Source organism: Cherax quadricarinatus, chromosome 35 (assembly GCF_038502225.1).
Source record: "Cherax quadricarinatus isolate ZL_2023a chromosome 35, ASM3850222v1, whole genome shotgun sequence".
Taxonomy (NCBI): domain Eukaryota; kingdom Metazoa; phylum Arthropoda; class Malacostraca; order Decapoda; family Parastacidae; genus Cherax; species Cherax quadricarinatus.
The window spans coordinates 19,927,300-19,947,299 of NC_091326.1; the positions used below are offsets into that span (position 1 = coordinate 19,927,300).

Consider the following 20,000-nt stretch of genomic DNA (forward strand, 5'->3'; position numbering starts at 1 on the left):
TTAAGAAAAGAGCTTTTATGAATGTTAATTTTTAGATTATATGATATTGCAGTATAGTGGAATTACAGTGATTACCCAACTGTCTGACTCCAGCAAGACCTGTGTTGGGTTGGATAGTCAAAAAAGTTGACTATACAACACCATCTTCAGGTGCAGAGATGATGTGCTCAGGTGAATGGTAGTGTTATGGATGTAGGGTGAAGAATAAGAGGGAGTGGCAAATGTGTGTTCAATGTGGGAGAGAGTAAAAGACTTGGTGGCAGTGTTTCCCCAATCCCTGTTTGGAGTCTGCTGCAACCCAGTCTTTGGCTTCATCAGAAATGAAGGAACCTCGTATAATCACTTCATCAGTCCACCACACTAATAAACTGTCTGTACAATTTTATGATAATGCAAGAGATTGATAATGATTAATGTTGCATTTGGTAGAATGAAGTGTGTCAGTCATGCCGATTACCTTGATTCAGAGATGTAAGCCATAGCGCTCGCTGCCAACCTTGTTCCACGAATTTATTATTGTTTTTTCTTAGTTGTTACTTAACAAAATGTAGTTATCTTGTATGTATGGTGGTTTGGTGTAGGTGTGGATAATTTCTATTTGTTTATTCAATGTTGTCAAGAAATGTAGACTATTATAGTTGCATTTTTGGGTGTGATGCCTTGTTCCACATGCTTATCTGAAATTGAAGTTTTTAACCCTTTCAGTGTCAGTCCCATCATATCACTGCTTTGAAGCAGTGTTGGCACGGTCCCGTAGTATGATGCCATGAGGTCAGCTCACTCAGATAAGCTGTGAGTGGTAAATTTGGGCCTAGATATGAGAGAATGGGTCTGTGAAGTATGCATCAAACAAAAAAATCCTGCAGCATGCAGTGCATAATGAGAAAAGCACTGTGACCTTGTTTTTGTTTAAAATAGCTATTTTGTGGTGTATTTTTGTGTGGTTTTTATGGTTATATTCTCAGTTTCTTGGTCTCATTTGATACATTGGACGATATATTACAGAAAGAGATGATTTCATTTAGTTTCAGCACTGAAAGTAGCTTGAAATTAAGCTCAAAGTAGTGGAATCGTTTGATTTTTGCCGATATTCCAGAGTACACAAATGATGTCACTTGTCCAATACATATCTAACTGGCCAATCTGATATGCATTCAGGAATGTGGTGACATTATTTATACAATTGTAACAATAATGCAGTAGTCTGCATAACAGTAAATCTTCTATTTTTTGTGTGAATAAAAAATCAAAATGAAAAGCAAGCATAATATACGAGGGGCCTATTTTCAAATTGGTATTTGTTGAATTTTGTATGAAATTGGCCAAATTACCAATTTCTGATCACTTTATTGGGTAGTTAAAATAGGTAAATGGGCTGTTTCTTGTCCTCAGTTGATAGAATAGAAGGAATACTAGCGGAAATAACTGAGTTTGGTGGACTGGAACAATGTAATTAGCCAAAAGTAGAGTGCAGAGTGGGCCAAATTGCCATTGCGTAAAATATCGCTGATACTGCTAACTTTGTGAGAGCATAATTCCATAAGCTATCCATCAAATTTTATACTTTTGGTTTCATTACCTTCAAAAAAAAAATTCTGTATCATTTAGTAAGACAATTTTTTTTTTTTTTTTTTAAATTCTTAAACCCTGAGAGCAAGTTTGGGAGCTGGGGTCTTGACACTGAAAGGGTTAAAGTAAATTTTTAATAGTTTCCAGTTCAGTAATAAACATTAAACTAACTAACAGTTCAGTTTCATACATTTATGTTAAAAAATATTAATAGAAGTGCATACATTAATAAGTGTACAGTGTGTCATAAAAGACAGGACACTCTCGTTAGCCTCTTTAACCCTTTGAGGGTCGAGAGGCCCTCTCCTAAACTCATTCTCAGGGTTGAAAAATATTAAAAAAAAAAAAAAATTATTTTTTCTTATGAAATGATATCTTACCGAGATATGGAGGCGTGAAGTTGACAGAAAGTGGACCTCTTATGCCAAGTGCTGGTCTCATGGTAATAGTTTTTTTTTTTTTTCTGTTTTATTTTTTTTTTTATTTTTTTTATTATCACACTGGCCGATTCCCACCAAGGCAGGGTGGCCCGAAAAAGAAAAACTTTCACCATCATTCACTCCATCACTGTCTTGCCAGAAGGGTGCTTTACGCTACAGTTTTTAAACTGCAACATTAACACCTCTCCTTCAGAGTGCAGGCACTGTACTTCCCATCTCCAGGACTCAAGTCCGGCCTGCCGGTTTCCCTGAATCCCTTCATAAATGTTACTTTGCTCACACTCCAACAGCACGTCAAGTATTAAAAACCATTTGTCTCCATTCACTCCATTCATTTATTTTTTCTTTTTAACATTTTTTTTTCAAGTAATTTTTATGGCCTGTGAGACCAATGTAAGGCATATTGTATATACATACATATATTCACTCATTGTATGCTGCACAATAACCGCACAAATGTTGACAGATGAACATTTTTCACCTACCTTAGTCACATACTATTGTCTACATTTTTTTTTTTTTAACAAGTCGGCCGTCTCCCACTGAGGCAGGGTGACCCAAAAAGAAAGAAAATCCCTCCCAAAAAAATACTTTCATCATCATTCAACACTTTCATCACATTCACACATAATCACTGTTTTTGCAGAGACACCCAGATACAGCAGTTTAGAAGCATACATAAAGATATATAACATATCCCTCCAAACTGCCAATATCCCAAACCCCTCCTTTAACCCTTATACTGTCCAAACGTAGACCTACGTTTGTACGCGTAGCGCTCCGAACGTAGATCTACGTTTTATTTTTCATTCCTTCAAATTTGGCGCAATAGGCTTAAGTCACCAAGACATGAAAGAATGGGTCTATGCACTCAGTGTGTGCAGTATTAAAAAAATCTGGGACCACTTAGTACCTTGTGGGAGCACCAGTTCAACTGGGTGCCAGCTACAGCAAATAGAATGGCAAACACCAGGGATTCACTGATGCCATGTCGCATTAACGCTCCCCTTTCAAGAGGAAAGTAAAAATAGGGTAGATAATTACATGAGTGAGTGTGTGTGGGTGTGAGTTGGACCTGACTATCTTGTGCTACTAGGTCTGATGTCATGCTCCTTCCTTCAGTGAATGTGACCTGACTAGGTGGGTCATTGGTCTAAGCCGGGGGGGGAAGGGTGACATGGAACTGCCTTGCATGGGCAAGTGAGCCTATTGCAGTGGCTACCTACACTGTGGCCCAGAACCTTATTAGCATTGATATACCTTGTTCACTGAATTTGATAGTTTCTAACAACTACCTTTAGATGCCATCATAAACAAAGGGAGAAGTAAAGAATGATTCATGCTGAAAATTGTAAACAAAAGGGGAGTGGGGGAGTGGCTGGGCCAAACGCAGATTGATACACGTTTTCTCTGGTGCCTGACCAGAGAAAATGTAATGTTGTCCCTCCGCCTGGCTACCACACAAGTCCACAAGTATTATTATCGGAGCACATATAAAATATGCAATAAATGCCAGACAACAAGTTTACACTAACTTAAACCATACCCCCGGCCGGGATTGAACCCGCGGTCATAGAGTCTCAAAACTCCAGCCCGTCGCGCTAGCCACTAGACCAGCTAGCCACATAAGATTCATCCAACTAGGTATATTTCTACACCATAGGAAAGTTAGCACAGGCACCTCTGTGACCACAAATGCAAGTTTTTACAGACGAATCTCCAGCTAGCGTGGCCGTGACGAACTCTAGCTTGAGCTAGAGTTCGTCACGGCCACGCTAGCTGGAGATTCGTCTGTAAAAACTTGCATTTGTGGTCACAGAGGTGCCTGTGCTAACTTTCCTATGGTGTAGAAATATACCTAGTTGGATGAATCTTATGTGGCTAGCTGGTCTAGTGGCTAGCGCGACGGGCTGGAGTTTTGAGACTCTATGACCGCGGGTTCAATCCCGGCCGGGGGTATGGTTTATTTGCAATCGTGTCATTACGATTTCTTAAGTCAAGTTACACTAACTTATATAAAATTAGCAATAGAAATAGGCATTAAAAACACAATAAAAGGTAAGATACACAGAATACACTTATTACTTACCTTAAAATATTAATACATTTTGTATTAATGTGTGAGAGGTGAGTGGCAGGGTGTTTATTGAATAAAATCAGAATGGCACACCATCGTCCTCTAACTTGGCACTTAAAGCAAGAGGCTTACGACTCCTCTTTTTATCACATCTAAGCTTAGACGCCATCGCCAATGAGAGCCAACTAGTTAACGAAAGAGTAAAGGAGAGAGAGAACGAGATATGGAGTTCAGAAAATGTAAGAAGGCAAACTAAACAGGTAGTGGACGATCACTTTGTCAGGCGGAATAAATGCATATTAATGTGTGTCCATTTTTAGTTCATTCACGTACGTTTGTAAAAGTTGGTAAAACTTTTACCTCACAATGTTTTTTTTATTATAATAATAATTACCTCACAATACAAATACTCTTAAATTGTGTACAAGTTGTACAAGTTAGTACAGAATAAACAGCAACACTCCCATTCTCATGCAATACACCATTTTTAGAGTGAATGAAGATGATGATATTATCATCATAATAAAAAAGCGCTAAACTCACAAGGGTCATGAATTGCTATATATAGAGTGAAGGCATACGAAAGGAATATTTTTTTGCAGTTATCCTCCAGTGTTTGATTAGAGAAAACGTAATTCTTCCGACACTACCTACACAGCCGCTTTGTAAACAGATCTCACATTTACGTCAATTCTTATTCTGTGAGCGTATGTATCATGTTTATATGCTATGTAACGTGTTTCTTATATAATTTTGAGGAAAATATCATAGATGAATTGCTGAAAATGTCTATATTAATGTAAAATAAGACATTTAATGTGCCCAAGAGTGATTATTATTACGTAGTACAGTGGACCCCCGGTTAACGATTTTAATCCGTGCAAGAGGGCTCATCGTTATGCGAAATAATCGTTATGCGAATGAATTTTCCCCATAAGAAATAATGGAAATAAAATTAATCCGTGCAAGACGCCCAAAAGTATGAAAAAAATTTTTTTTTACCACATGAAATGTTAATTTTAATACACACAAACTGAAAAAGGCATGCACAATTAAATGACACTTACTTTTATTGAAGATCTGGTGATGATTGATGGGATGGGAGGAGGGGAGAGCATTATCTTCTTACTGTTTAGAAGGGGAATCCCCTTCCATTAGGACTTGAGGTAGTAAGTCCTTTTCTGGGGTTACTTTCCTTCTTCTTTTAATGCCACTAGGGCCAGCTTCAGAGTCACTGGACTTCTTTCGCACAAGATATCTGTCCATAGTGGCCTGTACCTCTCGTTCCTTTATGACTTGCCTAAAGTGTTTCACAACATTGTCAGTGTAATAATCACCAGCACGGCTTGCAATAGCTGTGTGAGGGTGATTTTCATCCATGAAGGTTTGCACTTCAAGCCACTTAGCACAGATTTCCTTTATCTTTGTAGTAGGCAACTTCTTCAATTTCTCTCTCCCCTCCTCTGAACCAGTTTCCCCAGGTCTGGCCTCTTGCTCTTGAAGTTGATCTATCAGCTCATCAGTGGTTAGTTCTTCATTGTCCTCCTCCACCAACTCTTCCACATCCTCCCCACTAACCTCCAACCCCAAGGACTTTCCCAATGCCACAATGGATTCCTCAACTGGCACAGGATTCTCAGGGTTAGCCTCAAACCCTTCAAAATCCCTTTTGTCTACACATTCTGGCCACAGTTTCTTCCAAGCAGAGTTCAAGGTCCTCTTAGTCACTTCCTCCCAAGCCTTACCTATAAGGTTTACACAATTGAGGATATTAAAGTGATCTCTCCAAAACTCTCTTAGAGTCAGTTGAGTTTCTGAGGTCATTACAAAGCACCTTTCAAACAGAGCTTTTGTGTACAGTTTCTTGAAGTTGGAAATAACCTGCTGGTCCATGGGCTGCAGGAGAGGAGTGGTATTAGGAGGCAAAAACTTCACCTTAATGAAGCTCATGTCCCCATAAAGTCGCTCTGCCACGTCTGTAGGATGACCAGGGGCATTGTCTAACACCAGGAGGCACTTAAGTTCTAATTTCTTTTCAGTTAGGTAATTTTTCACATTGGGGGCAAATGCATGGTGTAACCAGTTATAGAAAAATTCCCTAGTGACCCATGCCTTACTGTTTGCCCTCCACAGCACACACAAATTATCCTTGAGGACATTCTTTTGCCTGAACGCTCTGGGAGTTTCAGAGTGATACACTAATAAAGGCTTCACTTTGCAATCACCAGTAGCATTGGCACACATCAACAAAGTAAGCCTGTCTTTCATAGGCTTATGTCCTGGGAGTGCCTTTTCCTCCTGAGTAATGTAGGTCCTGCTTGGCATTTTCTTCCAGAACAGGCCTGTTTCATCACAATTAAACACTTGTTCAGGTTTCAGTCCTTCAGTTTCTATGTACTCCTTGAATTCCTGCACATATTTTTCAGCCGCTTTGTGGTCCGAACTGGCAGCCTCACCATGCCTTATCACACTATGGATGCCACTACGCTTCTTAAATCTCTCAAACCAACCTTTGCTGGCCTTAAATTCACTCACATCATCACTAGTTGCAGGCATTTTTTTAATTAAATCCTCATGCAACTTCCTAGCCTTTTCACATATGATCGCTTGAGAGACGCTATCTCCTGCTATCTGTTTTTCATTTATCCACACCAATAAGAGTCTCTCAACATCTTCCATCGCTTGCGATCTTTGTTTCGAAAACACAGTTGAACCTTTGGCAAGAACAGCTTCCTTGATTGTCTTTCTGGTGCCCACAATAGTAGCGATGGTTGATTGGGGTTTCTTGTACAGCTTGACTAGGTCGGCTATACGCACTCCACTTTCATACTTATCAATTATCTCTTTCTTCATTTCTATAGTAATTCTTACCCTTTGAGGTGTAGGGTTGGCACTAGAAGCTTTCTTGGGGCCCATGGTCACTTATTTTCCAGAAACAGCACCGAAAATACTGTAATAATACGAAATATTCCGAGTGTATGCTTGGATGTTACCGCGGAGGCTGGCTGGTAAACAATGGGACGGCTGGCACATGTGAGGCTGGCTGAGGGCACATTGGACGCGTCTCGGACGAAAATCGGTAAGCGGGTTTTTAATCGGTATGCGCGGCAAAAATTTTGCGATAAAAGTAATCGGTATGCGGAAAAATCGCTATGTGATGCCATCGTTATGCGGGGGTCCACTGTATTACTGTGGCGTCATGAGTAGAGAGACTCTTAGTGATTTTAATGTGTACCTGCACACCAGCACAGTGTGTAAGTATATTTAGGTACAGGTACACATAAATATAATTATCAGAGTACATATAAAATGCACAATAACTGTAAAACACTTGAAATTTTGGAAAGTTTCCAGACGTAATAGATGTGGTCACGGAGAATGTAAACAAACCGGGTGGGGTGCACCGTATTTGAAAGACCGCTTGCTGTATAGCAAATTTTGGTCATAATTTGACATTGCCGTATTAGCGGAACGCCGTAAGGCGAAATGCTGTAAGGCGGGGCCCTACTGTACTCACCAAATGTCACCACTGCTGACAGGTCAGCAGTGGTGACATTTGGTGAGCTTACACTACCTAGGTTTTGTTTTCACTGTTACACATAAACATGTCTGCCAATCTCTCTAGCTCTCTGTCTGTCTGTCAGTCTGTCTAGGTCTCTGTTTATCTCTGTCTCTGCTTATCTGTCTTTCTGTCTCTGTCTGCTTGTGTTTCTTTGCTTGTCTCTCTGTCTCAGAGAGAGCCACTCATGAACCAACAGGTATTACACACGACGCAGTAGTCACATCTGAGTCCTGATACGTATTACTTGCCAGGCATGCTGACTATGCATTATGTCAACAAGCACAGTAGTATAGCACTTTGTCTTGATTTTTTGGGTTATCCTAGGTAATTTTCGCTATAATTGTATTCATGTATACCTGTGAGACAGAGACAGATATAGATACAGACAGACAGACGGAGATAGAGACAGCTAGGGCCAGTCAGCCATCTGGCCAGCCATGTTGTTTACACAAACCCACACTGCCTTCCCCACCACCCACACTGCCTTCCCCACCATGGTGGCTTATTTAGCAGTTACAAGCACTAAAAACACTGGAATAATATAAAATTTATCAAATGTATGTGTGCAACCATCCACCCTGGCTTGTAAACAGTGTCACACTAGCTCAGCTGAGGCGCTCAGGCAAGATGGACCAGACGGCTGTGTTCGGGATGAATGATGTAAGTTGAGTTTTTCAACATAGGTCGGGGTCAAATTTTACGCTGACAAGCATCATAAGTTGGTTTTTTCGAAGGTTGAAGCCATCATAAGTCGGGGGTCCACTGTATTGTATGTGTTTTTGTACTCCGGACTATATTGCCTATTGCAAGTCTGGTAATGGGCTAGTTTATTAATTATACTATAGGCTGATTAGTTTAGCTTCCCCTAGAAGCTTCATTACCAAATGTGTAATATTGTAATACCAGCTTTCTCCCCCTTGATTTGAAGGTGCTAGAATTTACATGTATAAGTACGTGACCGACCCTGGCTTTTATGATGTACAGTGGACCCCGGGTATCATAATTAATCCGTTCTAGAGAGAATGACTAAAGCCGAATCTGAAGATTTCCAAATTCATTTTTCCTATAAGAAATAATGTAAATCCAATTAATCCGTTCCAGACATCCAAAAGTATTAACAAAAGTTATTTTTTTATAGATTAAATATAGATTTACATATAGAAAAGAATGAGAAATCGAGTATAAAACAATAATGGAAATACAGTGGACCCCCGCTTAACGATCACCTCCACCTACCGTGTAATGCTAATCTACTTCACAATATTCCTTATGGGACCAACTGGCATGTAAGTGTATTTATGTAAGTGCGTTTGTACGTGTATGTTTGGGGGTCTGAAATGGACTAATCTACTTCACAATATTCCTTATGGGAACAAATTTGGTCAGTACTGGCACCTGAACATACTTCTGGAATGAAAAAATATCGTTAACAGGGGGTCCACTGTACAGTGGACCCCCGACTTACGATATTAATTCATTCCAGAAGTCTGTTCGGGTGCTGTTACCAAACAAATTTGTTCCCATAAGGAATATTGTAAATTAGATTAGTCCGTTTCAGACCCCCAAAAATACACGTACAAAAGCACTTACAAAAATACACTTACATAATTTTTCGAGTTGGGAGCTGATCATAAGGCAGGGGTCCACTATAAATGGTATAAAATACCGACACAGTGGAAATATAAACACTTAAGCAGTATAATGTGATCCTTTATTGACAATGTTTCGCCCATACAGTGGGCTTTATCAAGTCTCAAGCAGATCTGATTTGTTTGTGACTTGATAAAGCCCATTGCATGGGCAAAACGTTGTCAATAAAGGATCACATTATACTGCTTAAGTGTTTATGTTTCCGTAAAACAATAATATCACACTTACCTTTATTGAAGACTCTTGTTGGTGTATGGAAGATGGGAGGAGGGGAGAGAGTTAGGGTGATGTTCCTTCACAAATGTTTGCACCTCCACTCCACTTTGCACAAATGTCCTTAATCTTTGAAGAAGGCACCTTCTTCCCTCTCTCTTTCTCCTCCTCTGAAGCAATTTCCTCAGCTGGTGTACATACGAACATAAAGCAGGAACACTGCAGCAGGGCTGTTGGCCCATACTAGACAGGTTCTTCACAAACCATCCCACTAAGAGAATCGTATTTGCCCAACCCAATTTTCAATGCTTCCCAAGCAATCTTTGATAATTCTGAGGAAATGGTATAGTGATACTGACAAGATGTTTAAAAAGACATCATCTCCTTCTTAAGTCATCTTCTTCAATCACTAGTTTAGTGGTTAAAGAAGACAATTTAAGTTGGAGGAAATGCATAAAAGCTGCCCAATTGCTGTCGGTAACACTATACAGCAAGAGTCTGGTAGCTACAGTATCTCAAAATTGCTAATCAACAGGATATTACCCATTCTGGAAACTGCTGTTACATGATGTCAACAGGTCCCTCTGTAGCCATCCGTCTCACCACCTTAGTTCCGCCGCCGCCGCCGCCGCCGCCGCCGCTGCCTCTGCCTCTGCCTCTGCTTCTGCTTCTGCTTCTGCTTCTGCTTCTGCTTCTTCTTCTTCTTCTTCTTCTTCTTCTTCTTCTTCTTCTGCTTCTTCTGCTTCTTCTGCTTCTGCTTCTTCTTCTTCTTCTTCTTCTTCTTCTTCTTCTTCTTCTACCACCTCACCCACACGACACTTCACCTGACTCTTGCCACTATATCGTGTTTTCTTACTTTTCTCTATATTAGGACTGAAGAAGCCACTTGTGGCGAAACGTTTTCTTTAATACATGTCCTGAACTGTACATTTGATAATTTATTCACTCATGCACAAGTCCCACTCAAATCAAATTGTGTGTGTGGGGAAGTACCCTGGATGGTGTACATAAGAAAGCAGGAACACTGCAGCAGACCTGTTGGCCCATACTAGGCAGGTCCTTCACAAACCATTCCACTAACAGAATCGTATTTGCCCAACCCAGTTTTCAATGCTTCCCAAGCAATAAGCTTTGATAACCTACAAGAGTTACAGAGACTAGTGTTTCCCTACTTGACCACATCTGGACCAACACCATATCCCCTTTAAAATCAGGCATAATTACAGATAATACCACAGACCACTACCCTACTTTCCTCATAACAACTCTTGGTAAAATACCCCAAGACACTACTAAAGTCACCTTCAGACTTTACAATGAGGCAGCCATTAATAACTTCACAACAGCAGTAACAAACATTGACTGGCACACTGAGCTAGAAATCTATACAGATATTGACGAATGTTTTAATAATTTTCTAAAAAAGACCCAATACCTTTATAACAAGCACTGCCCTAAAAAAACTAAACAGATGACAGCTAAGAGACTGAACAGTCCCTGGCTAACACCCAGCATTCTCAAATCCATAAATACAAAACACCGATATGAAAAAAGTACAGAATGGGTCACATAACCAGAGACCAAACAAAACGTTACTCGTCAATCCTAACCAGCCTGATAAGAAGGGCAAAAAAATTGTATTATGAGAACAGATTATCCATATAGGTAGTAGGTTGGTAGACAGCAACCACCCAGGGAGGTACTACCGTCCTGCCAAGTGAGTGTAAAACGAAGCCTGTGATTGTTTTACATGATGGTAGGATTGCTGATGTCTTTTGTCTGTCTCATAAATATGCAAGATTACAGGCATGTCTTGCTACTTCTACTTACACTTAGGTCACACTACACATACATGTACACATTTATTTATACACACTCATCTGAGTTTTCTTTTGATTTTATCTTAATAGTTCTTGGTCTTATTAATTTTCCTTTTATATCCATGGGGAAGTGGAATAAGAATCTTTCCTCCGTAAGCCATGTGTGTTGTAAAAGTCAACTAAAATGCCGGGAACAATGGGCTAGTAACCCCTTTTCCTGTAAAGATTACTAAAAAGAATAAGAAGAAGAAAATTGTCAAAGTGGGAAGTCTGAATGTGCGTGGATGTTGTGCAGATGATAAGAAAGAGATGATTGTGGATGTTATGAATGAGAAGAAGCTGGATGTCCTGGCTTTAAGTGAAACAAAGCTGAAGGGGGTGGGAGAGTTTCAGTGGAGAGGAATAAATGGGATTAGGTCAGGGGTTTCAAATAGAGTTAGAGCTAAAGAAGGAGTAGCAATAATGTTGAAGGATAAGCTATGGCAGGAAAAGAGGGACTATAAATGTATTAATTCAAGGATTATGTGGAGTAAAATAAAGATTGGATGTGAAAAGTGGGTTATAATAAGCGTGTATGCACCTGGAGAAGAGAGAAGTGTAGAGGAGAGAGAGAGATTTTGGGAAATGTTGAGTGAATGCGTGGGGAGTTTTGAATCAAGTGTGAGAGTAATGGTGGTTGGGGATTTCAATGCTAAAGTGGGTAAAAATGTTATGGAAGGAGTAGTAGGTAAATTTGGGGTGCCAGGGGTAAATGTAAATGGGGAGCCTTTAATTGAGCTATGTGTAGAAAGAAATTTGGTAATAAGTAATACATATTTTATGAAAAAGAGGATAAATAAATATACAAGGTATGATGTAGCACGTAATGAAAGTAGTTTATTAGATTATGTATTGGTGGATAAAAGGTTGATGGGTAGGCTCCAGGATGTACATGTTTATAGAGGGGCAACTGATATATCGGATCATTATTTAGTTGTAGCTACAGTTAGAGTAAGAGGTAGATGGGAAAAGAGGAAGGTGGCAACAACAAGTAAGAGGGAGGTGAAAGTGTATAAACTAAGGGAGGAGGAAGTTCGGGTGAGATATAAGCGATTATTGGCAGAAAGGTGGGCTAGTGCAAAGATGAGTAGTGGGGGGGTTGAAGAGGGTTGGAATAGTTTTAAAAATGCAGTATTAGAATGTGGGGCAGAAGTTTGTGGTTATAGGAGGGTGGGGGCAGGAGGAAAGAGGAGTGATTGGTGGAATGATGAAGTAAAGGGTGTGATAAAAGAGAAAAAGGTAGCTTATGAGAGGTTTTTACAAAGCAGAAGTGTTATAAGAAGAGCAGAGTATATGGAGAGTAAAAGAAAGGTAAAGAGAGTGGTGAGAGAGTGCAAAAGGAGAGCAGATGATAGAGTGGGAGAGGCACTGTCAAGAAATTTTAATGAAAATAAGAAAAAATTTTGGAGTGAGTTAAACAAGTTAAGAAAGCCTAGGGAAAATATGGATTTGTCAGTTAAAAACAGAGTAGGGGAGTTAGTAGATGGGGAGATGGAGGTATTGGGTAGATGGCGAGAATATTTTGAGGAACTTTTAAATGTTAAGGAAGAAACAGAGGCAGTAATTTCATGCACTGGTCAGGGAGGTATACCATCTTTTAGGAGTGAAGAAGAGCAGAATGTAAGTGTGGGGGAGGTACGTGAGGCATTACGTAAAATGAAAGGGGGTAAAGCAGCTGGAACTGATGGGATCATGACAGAAATGTTAAAAGCAGGGGGGATATAGTGTTGGAGTGGTTGGTACTTTTGTTTAATAAATGTATGAAAGAGGGGAAGGTACCTAGGGATTGGCAGAGAGCATGTATAGTCCCTTTATATAAAGGGAAAGGGGACAAAAGAGACTGTAAAAATTATAGAGGAATAAGCTTACTGAGTATACCAGGAAAAGTGTACGGTAGGGTTATAATTGAAAGAATTAGAGGTAAGACAGAATGTAGGATTGCGGATGAGCAAGGAGGTTTTAGAGTGGGTAGGGGATGTGTAGATCAGGTGTTTACATTGAAGCATATATGTGAACAGTATTTAGATAAAGATAGGGAAGTTTTTATTGCATTTATGGATTTAGAAAAGGCCTATGATAGAGTGGATAGAGGAGCAATGTGGCAGATGTTGCAAGTATATGGAATAGGTGGTAAGTTATTAAATGCTGTAAAGAGTTTTTATGAGGATAGTGAGGCTCAGGTTAGGGTGTGTAGAAGAGAGGGAGACTACTTCCCGGTAAAAGTAGGTCTTAGACAGGGATGTGTAATGTCACCATGGTTGTTTAATATATTTATAGATGGGGTTGTAAAGGAAGTAAATGCTAGGGTGTTTGGGAGAGGGGTGGGATTAAATTATGGGGAATCAAATTCAAAATGGGAATTGACGCAGTTACTTTTTGCTGATGATACTGTGCTTATGGGAGATTCTAAAGAAAAATTGCAAAGGTTAGTGGATGAGTTTGGGAATGTGTGTAAAGGTAGAAAGTTGAAAGTGAACATAGAAAAGAGTAAGGTGATGAGGGTGTCAAATGATTTAGATAAAGAAAAATTGGATATCAAATTGGGGAGGAGGAGTATGGAAGAAGTGAATGTTTTCAGATACTTGGGAGTTGACGTGTCGGCGGATGGATTTATGAAGGATGAGGTTAATCATAGAATTGATGAGGGAAAAAAGGTGAGTGGTGCGTTGAGGTATATGTGGAGTCAAAAAACGTTATCTATGGAGGCAAAGAAGGGAATGTATGAAAGTATAGTAGTACCAACACTCTTATATGGGTGTGAAGCTTGGGTGGTAAATGCAGCAGCGAGGAGACGGTTGGAGGCAGTGGAGATGTCCTGTTTAAGGGCAATGTGTGGTGTAAATATTATGCAGAAAATTCGGAGTGTGGAAATTAGGAGAAGGTGTGGAGTTAATAAAAGTATTAGTCAGAGGGCAGAAGAGGGGTTGTTGAGGTGGTTTGGTCATTTAGAGAGAATGGATCAAAGTAGAATGACATGGAAAGCATATAAATCTATAGGGGAAGGAAGGCGGGGTAGGGGTCGTCCTCGAAAGGGTTGGAGAGAGGGGGTAAAGGAGGTTTTATGGGTAAGGGGCTTGGACTTCCAGCAAGCGTGCGTGAGCGTGTTAGATAGGAGTGAATGGAGACGAATGGTACTTGGGACCTGACGATCTGTTGGAGTGTGAGCAGGGTAATATTTAGTGAAGGGATTCAGGGAAACCGGTTATTTTCATATAGTCGGACTTGAGTCCTGGAAATGGGAAGTACAATGCCTGCACTTTAAAGGAGGGGTTTGGGATATTGGCAGTTTGGAGGGATATGTTGTGTATCTTTATATGTGTATGCTTCTAGACTGTTGTATTCTGAGCACCTCTGCAAAAACAGTGATAATGTGCGAGTGTGGTGAAAGTGTTGAATGATGATGAAAGTATTTTCTTTTTGGGGATTTTCTTTCTTTTTTGGGTCACCCTGCCTCGGTGGGAGACGGCCGACTTGTTGAAAAAAAAAAAAAAAATTATCCAACTTATGAGGTGATATAAAAAAGACCTGGAAGACCCTATCAGAAATTCTGGGAACAAAAAAGATATCACGACATAGCGAAATAAAATTAGCAAAATCAGATGAACCCCAACTCCCACCAACAGAAACAGCAAACAGACTCAATGATTTCTTCTCCACTATAGGTCAAAACCTTGCCAATAAAATCCCAAGCTCAGATACCCCACCAAATGACTACCTCACTGGCAACTACCCGAACACACTGTTCCTAGCTCCGACTAACCCATACGAAGTCTCCCTTATTATCAACGCACTGAAAAACAAGGCAGGAGATTTAAATACCTTACCACCCTTTATATACAAAAAAAGCGTCACAAGTACTATCACCAATCATTGCAACACTCTTTAACAAATCCATTGAATCCTCCACCTTCCCTACAGTTCTCAAAGTAGCAAGGGTCACCCCGATCCATAAAGGAGGAGACCAAACAGAGTTGAATAACTATTGGCCAATATCCAATTTACACCCTCTCTCAAAAATCTTCGAAAAATTAATTCATAAATGAATCTACTCCTACCTCATCTCCCAAAACATTCTCAACCCCTGCCAATTTGGATTCAGGCCTAATAAAAATACTAATGATGCTATTATACACATGCTAGAACATATATACACTGCAATAGAGAAAAAAGAAGTCCCACTGGGGATCTTCATTGACTTACGTAAAGCTTTTGATACAGTTGACCATGACTTGCTCCACGTAAAATTGTCACACTATGGTATTAGAGGGCACTCCCTCAACTACCTCAAGTCTTACCTCAGCAACAGAAGCCAATATGTGTACGCAAATGGGGCAAGCTCTTCCGCACAACCAACTACAGTTGGTGTCCCACAGGGAAGTGTCCTTGGCCCTCTTCTTTTTCTCCTCTACATAAATGACCTACCAAATGCTTCGCAATTACTCAAACCCACACTATTTGCAGATGACACTACATACGTCTTCTCTCACCCGAGCCCAGTCACGCTAGCCAATACTGTAAACACCGAATTACAGAAAATATCTACCTGGATGAGGACTAACAAACTTACACTAAACATTGACAAAACCTACTTCATTCAGTTTGGTAACAGAGCTACAGATGTACCTCTTAACATAACAATAAACGGATCACCTATCACAAAGCTAACAGAGGGAAAATTCCTAGGAATCCACCTCGATAATAGACTCAAATTTCATACACATATACAACAAATTTCTAAGAAAAGGTTAAAACTATACAAATGCTAGTACCATTGACATCATCTGGTGTGATATAAGTGAAATTATTTTACATAAGAACGAAGGAACACTGCAGCAGGCCTACTGGCTATTTTCTTGACAAATGTTTTTAGAGCACAGTATACTTATCCAAATGCACTGGAATTTGGTATGTGGTGGTTTCCTGTAGGTATGATGGGTTCTTGTTTATTTGATAAAAAATTAAAAAAAAAAAAAGTAATTTTATATAGCATTTTTTAAAGTTAAAAGATTCGTGGTCAGAGGTGATCAGATAATACAGCACCCACTGTATTGGTTTCAGTACTAAATTCCTATAATTGGTTCATGGAACCTGAACACGGCATCAAACATTCCGACAAACTAAAAGCTACTTTTTGTGAAGGGTTCCTCATCAGAGTATACTGACAGGAGTTTGGGGGCCTTCACAGTTGGTAATGTAAATTACAAAGGAGAACTCTTGCATAGATGCACAGAAGGCAACTAGATTTCTTACTACTGTATATGAAAAGTGGTGAGTGACTCTTCACTGGTATCTTAAGGAAAGCCTTAGAAGATAGTACTTTTTTCCTAACTTCAGAATTGTTTCTTGTAGGGAATATGGTACCATATTACTTAATACTGATGCATACTCTGTTGCTAAATGTTATAGCTGTTATTATTTAGTTACTTTTTTACTGTACTTGTGCATAAATGCATGTGAATATATTATTTTTTTAGTAATGTGACAATTGCGTGGAGTTTAAGTGATTAATAAGAATGCTATATAACACAAACAACCTCACAAACATTAGTTTCCAAATTTTTTCAGGGTTTCCATAAAGTTATTGTATTTTGCAGATAAACAAGTATTTAGCCATCACAGTTGTTAAGGAGAGTAAAATTGGACGAATTACTACAGATGAAGATGCGTAAGTTTTCTGGCTTTTTGTATAATAATAAAAATTGAAATAAATAAAAAATTATGTATGAATAAGTATTTTAGACTTCATGAAGAAGCCAAGAAATAAATAATCAGTACTAGCAAAATTGGGTGTAGGATATGAGTTTACTTAGTGCTTTCTGCAGGGTATATACCAGTTGGTCAAATAGGTTGAGCTTCTGTGTAAATTTTCATTGGAGTAGATTATTAAACCAAAACCTACTAATGTCTCTCCCAATTTCAGAGAAGACTATGTTGATGGGTACAAGTAAGTAGATACCATTGCACAATATTTGAGGTAGTTATGAATTTGATATTAGTTGTAGAATTTGCCCCATCCTTACTGAATGCTACTTAAGGAATGACTCAAAATTAAGAATAAAAAGGTTAAAATATTTACCATAGATTTTTTTTAGTATGAGATTTCTTCAGATATGTAGGGATTTATAAGCTACAGTAGTTACTGTAACTGCATCAATACTCTCATTGTTTGGGACATTAAAGCATCATAATTCCAGAATAAACTGGTCTATTACCATATATAGTGTAATGGCTTGAAGCAGTAACATAAAGTATATTTAAATAAGATTGATTATGTGTAATCATATATGTCATTGGTGCAGCTGAAATTATTTAAATTTACTGAAAATTTTAAATAAAAAAAAGTGTCCTGGAGAAGAAAGAAATTGGCTTTGTGTACAGTAATTCATATAAATATTTTTTTTATAAAGTTATCCAGTAATATATTCTCTCTCTGATTTGGATTTCAACCAGATTTTGAAAATGAAATTTAGAATTTTAAATACAGTGGACCCCCGAGTTTCGGCAGTATCGACTTTCGTGAAATTTGACTTTCGGCAAGTTTTTTTTGGCAAAATTTGGCCTCGAGTTTCATGATTAGACTCGTGATTCGGCAACTATCCGGTACCCGTCCGCCCGTCACCGTGCACACAAAGCCAGTCTCCCACGCCATTCACGCTCAGTGTGCCATTGTTTACCAACAAATGACCATCACCCTGCGGGTTCATACGTAATAATCCATTGTTTTTTGTGATTGCAACTGCTAAATAAGTCACCATGGACCCAAGGAAAGCTAGCGCAAGCCCTTTGGTAAAGAAAGCGAAGAACACGATCCAGAGGGATTTTGAAGGGTTTGAGGCAGACCCTCTGCCTGTTGTGGAAGGTGTTATGGCATTGGGCAAGTCCATGGGGTTGGAGGTGAGTGATGGGGATGTGGAAGAGTTGGTGGAGGACTACAGGGAAGAGCTAACCACTGACGAACTGCAAGAGCTTCAACTGGAGCAGCATCAGACCACAGCTGAGGAACTTGCGTCAGAGGAGGAGGAGGAAAAGAGTGTGAAGGAGGTGCCTTCTTCAGTGATTAAGAACATGTGTTCAAAGTGGAATGAGTTGCAAAGTTTTGTTGAAAAGTATCACCCTGACCAAGCTGAAACAAGCCATATCTGCAACATGTTCAGTGACAAAACCTTGTCCCACTTCAGGCAAATCATAAAGAAATGTCAGAAACAGACCTCACTGGACAGATATTTTGTGTGACAGGGGTCCAGTGACTCTTAAGTTGTTCCCAGTGGCATTAAAAGAAGAAAGGAAGTAACCCCAGAAAAGGACTTGCTACCTGAAGTCCTAATGGAAGGAGAGTCTCCTTCCAAACAATAGTGTACACCTTCCTCCTATCCCCTCCTCCCATCTTCCATCAACCCAGAAGTCTTCAGTAAAGGTAAGTGTAATGTTGTTATTATTTTTTATATGCATGTACTTGATTTCTGATTGTTTTCAGTATGTAAATTTTTATTTAATTTGAAAAAAAAAATTTATTTTAATATTTTTGGGTGTCTGGAACGGATTAATTTTATTTCCGTTATTTCTTATGGGGAAAATGGTTTCGAGTTTCGTGAATTTCGACTTTCGGCAGGCTCTCTGGAACAGATTTATCACGAAACTCGGGGGTCTGCTTTACAAAAAAATTAAATTCTGTATATTGAGGAAGAGAATGTTTTCCAGAATATTTTTTTTTTCACTCATCAGCCATCTCCTACCAAGACTGGGTGACCCAAAGAAAAATAAAATGTATTCACCATTATATAATTGTTCAGTCCATGTCTTTTCAAATAATTCACATTACCTTCCAACTGCAGCATCTCCACCCATCTTTCAGAGTGCAGGCACTGTCCTTCCTGCTTTTGGACACAACTTTGGCTACCTGGTTTCCCTGAATCCCTTCCTAAAAGTTACCTTGTTTGCACTTGTTTGCCTCCATTCACTCCTTTCTAACATGCTCATTCAATCCTGCTGGATGCTCAAGCCCCTAAAACTCAAAGTATCTTTTAGCCCCTCCCTTCAGCCATTCCTGGGACATCCTGTATCCCACTTTCTTTCCACGCCAGATTTGTGCATCCTCTTTGTCACTTCATCTCTCTCCATCTTCTTGACATACTTAAACCACCTCTACAACTCCTCATCTGTCTGAGTTATACCCTTTGTGACTCCAGATTGCCTTTTAATATCTGTACTCTAAATTCTCTTCATGATATTAACACCACACCTTGCTTTCAAAGTATTAATATTATTATATTTAAGGGAAGCGCTAAACACACAGGAGTCATGCAGCACCTGGGATGATAGGAAACAGACAGATTTGATTTAAGGAAGGGGATGGCAGGTCTTACTTCTTGCATCGAGAGCCTCTTGCTTCCATCAAGGAGCCTCTTGAAGGGGCTTCAAAATGTTGAATGTTGTATACAGTTGTCTACAAATTCAAGGGCTTCCTTATTTGCATGTTATGATTATACAACATTTTTATTGATGGGCAACACAGTAAATAAATTTGCTTATCCAGTTATTTTTTTTTTTTTTGTATCAAGGACTTTACCACATACAGGTCACTTTATTCCGATGAAATTGGTAGGGTGATATTAACAAGTTGTAGCAGAGTA

The 20,000-nt window shown here is 39.3% G+C and overlaps 1 protein-coding gene across 1 annotated transcript in view; it reads left to right on the forward strand.

Moving 5' to 3' along the window:
- Tmx3 (Thioredoxin-related transmembrane protein 3) overlaps window positions 1–20,000 on the forward strand; it is a gene marked incomplete in the record, with an annotated part of 113,999 nt that overhangs the window by 39,842 nt on the left and 54,157 nt on the right. Inside the window, 2 exon segments of the mRNA XM_070091520.1 lie at window positions 16,965–17,035; window positions 17,291–17,314. Of these exon segments, the coding sequence (XP_069947621.1) occupies window positions 16,965–17,035; window positions 17,291–17,314 (95 nt within the window).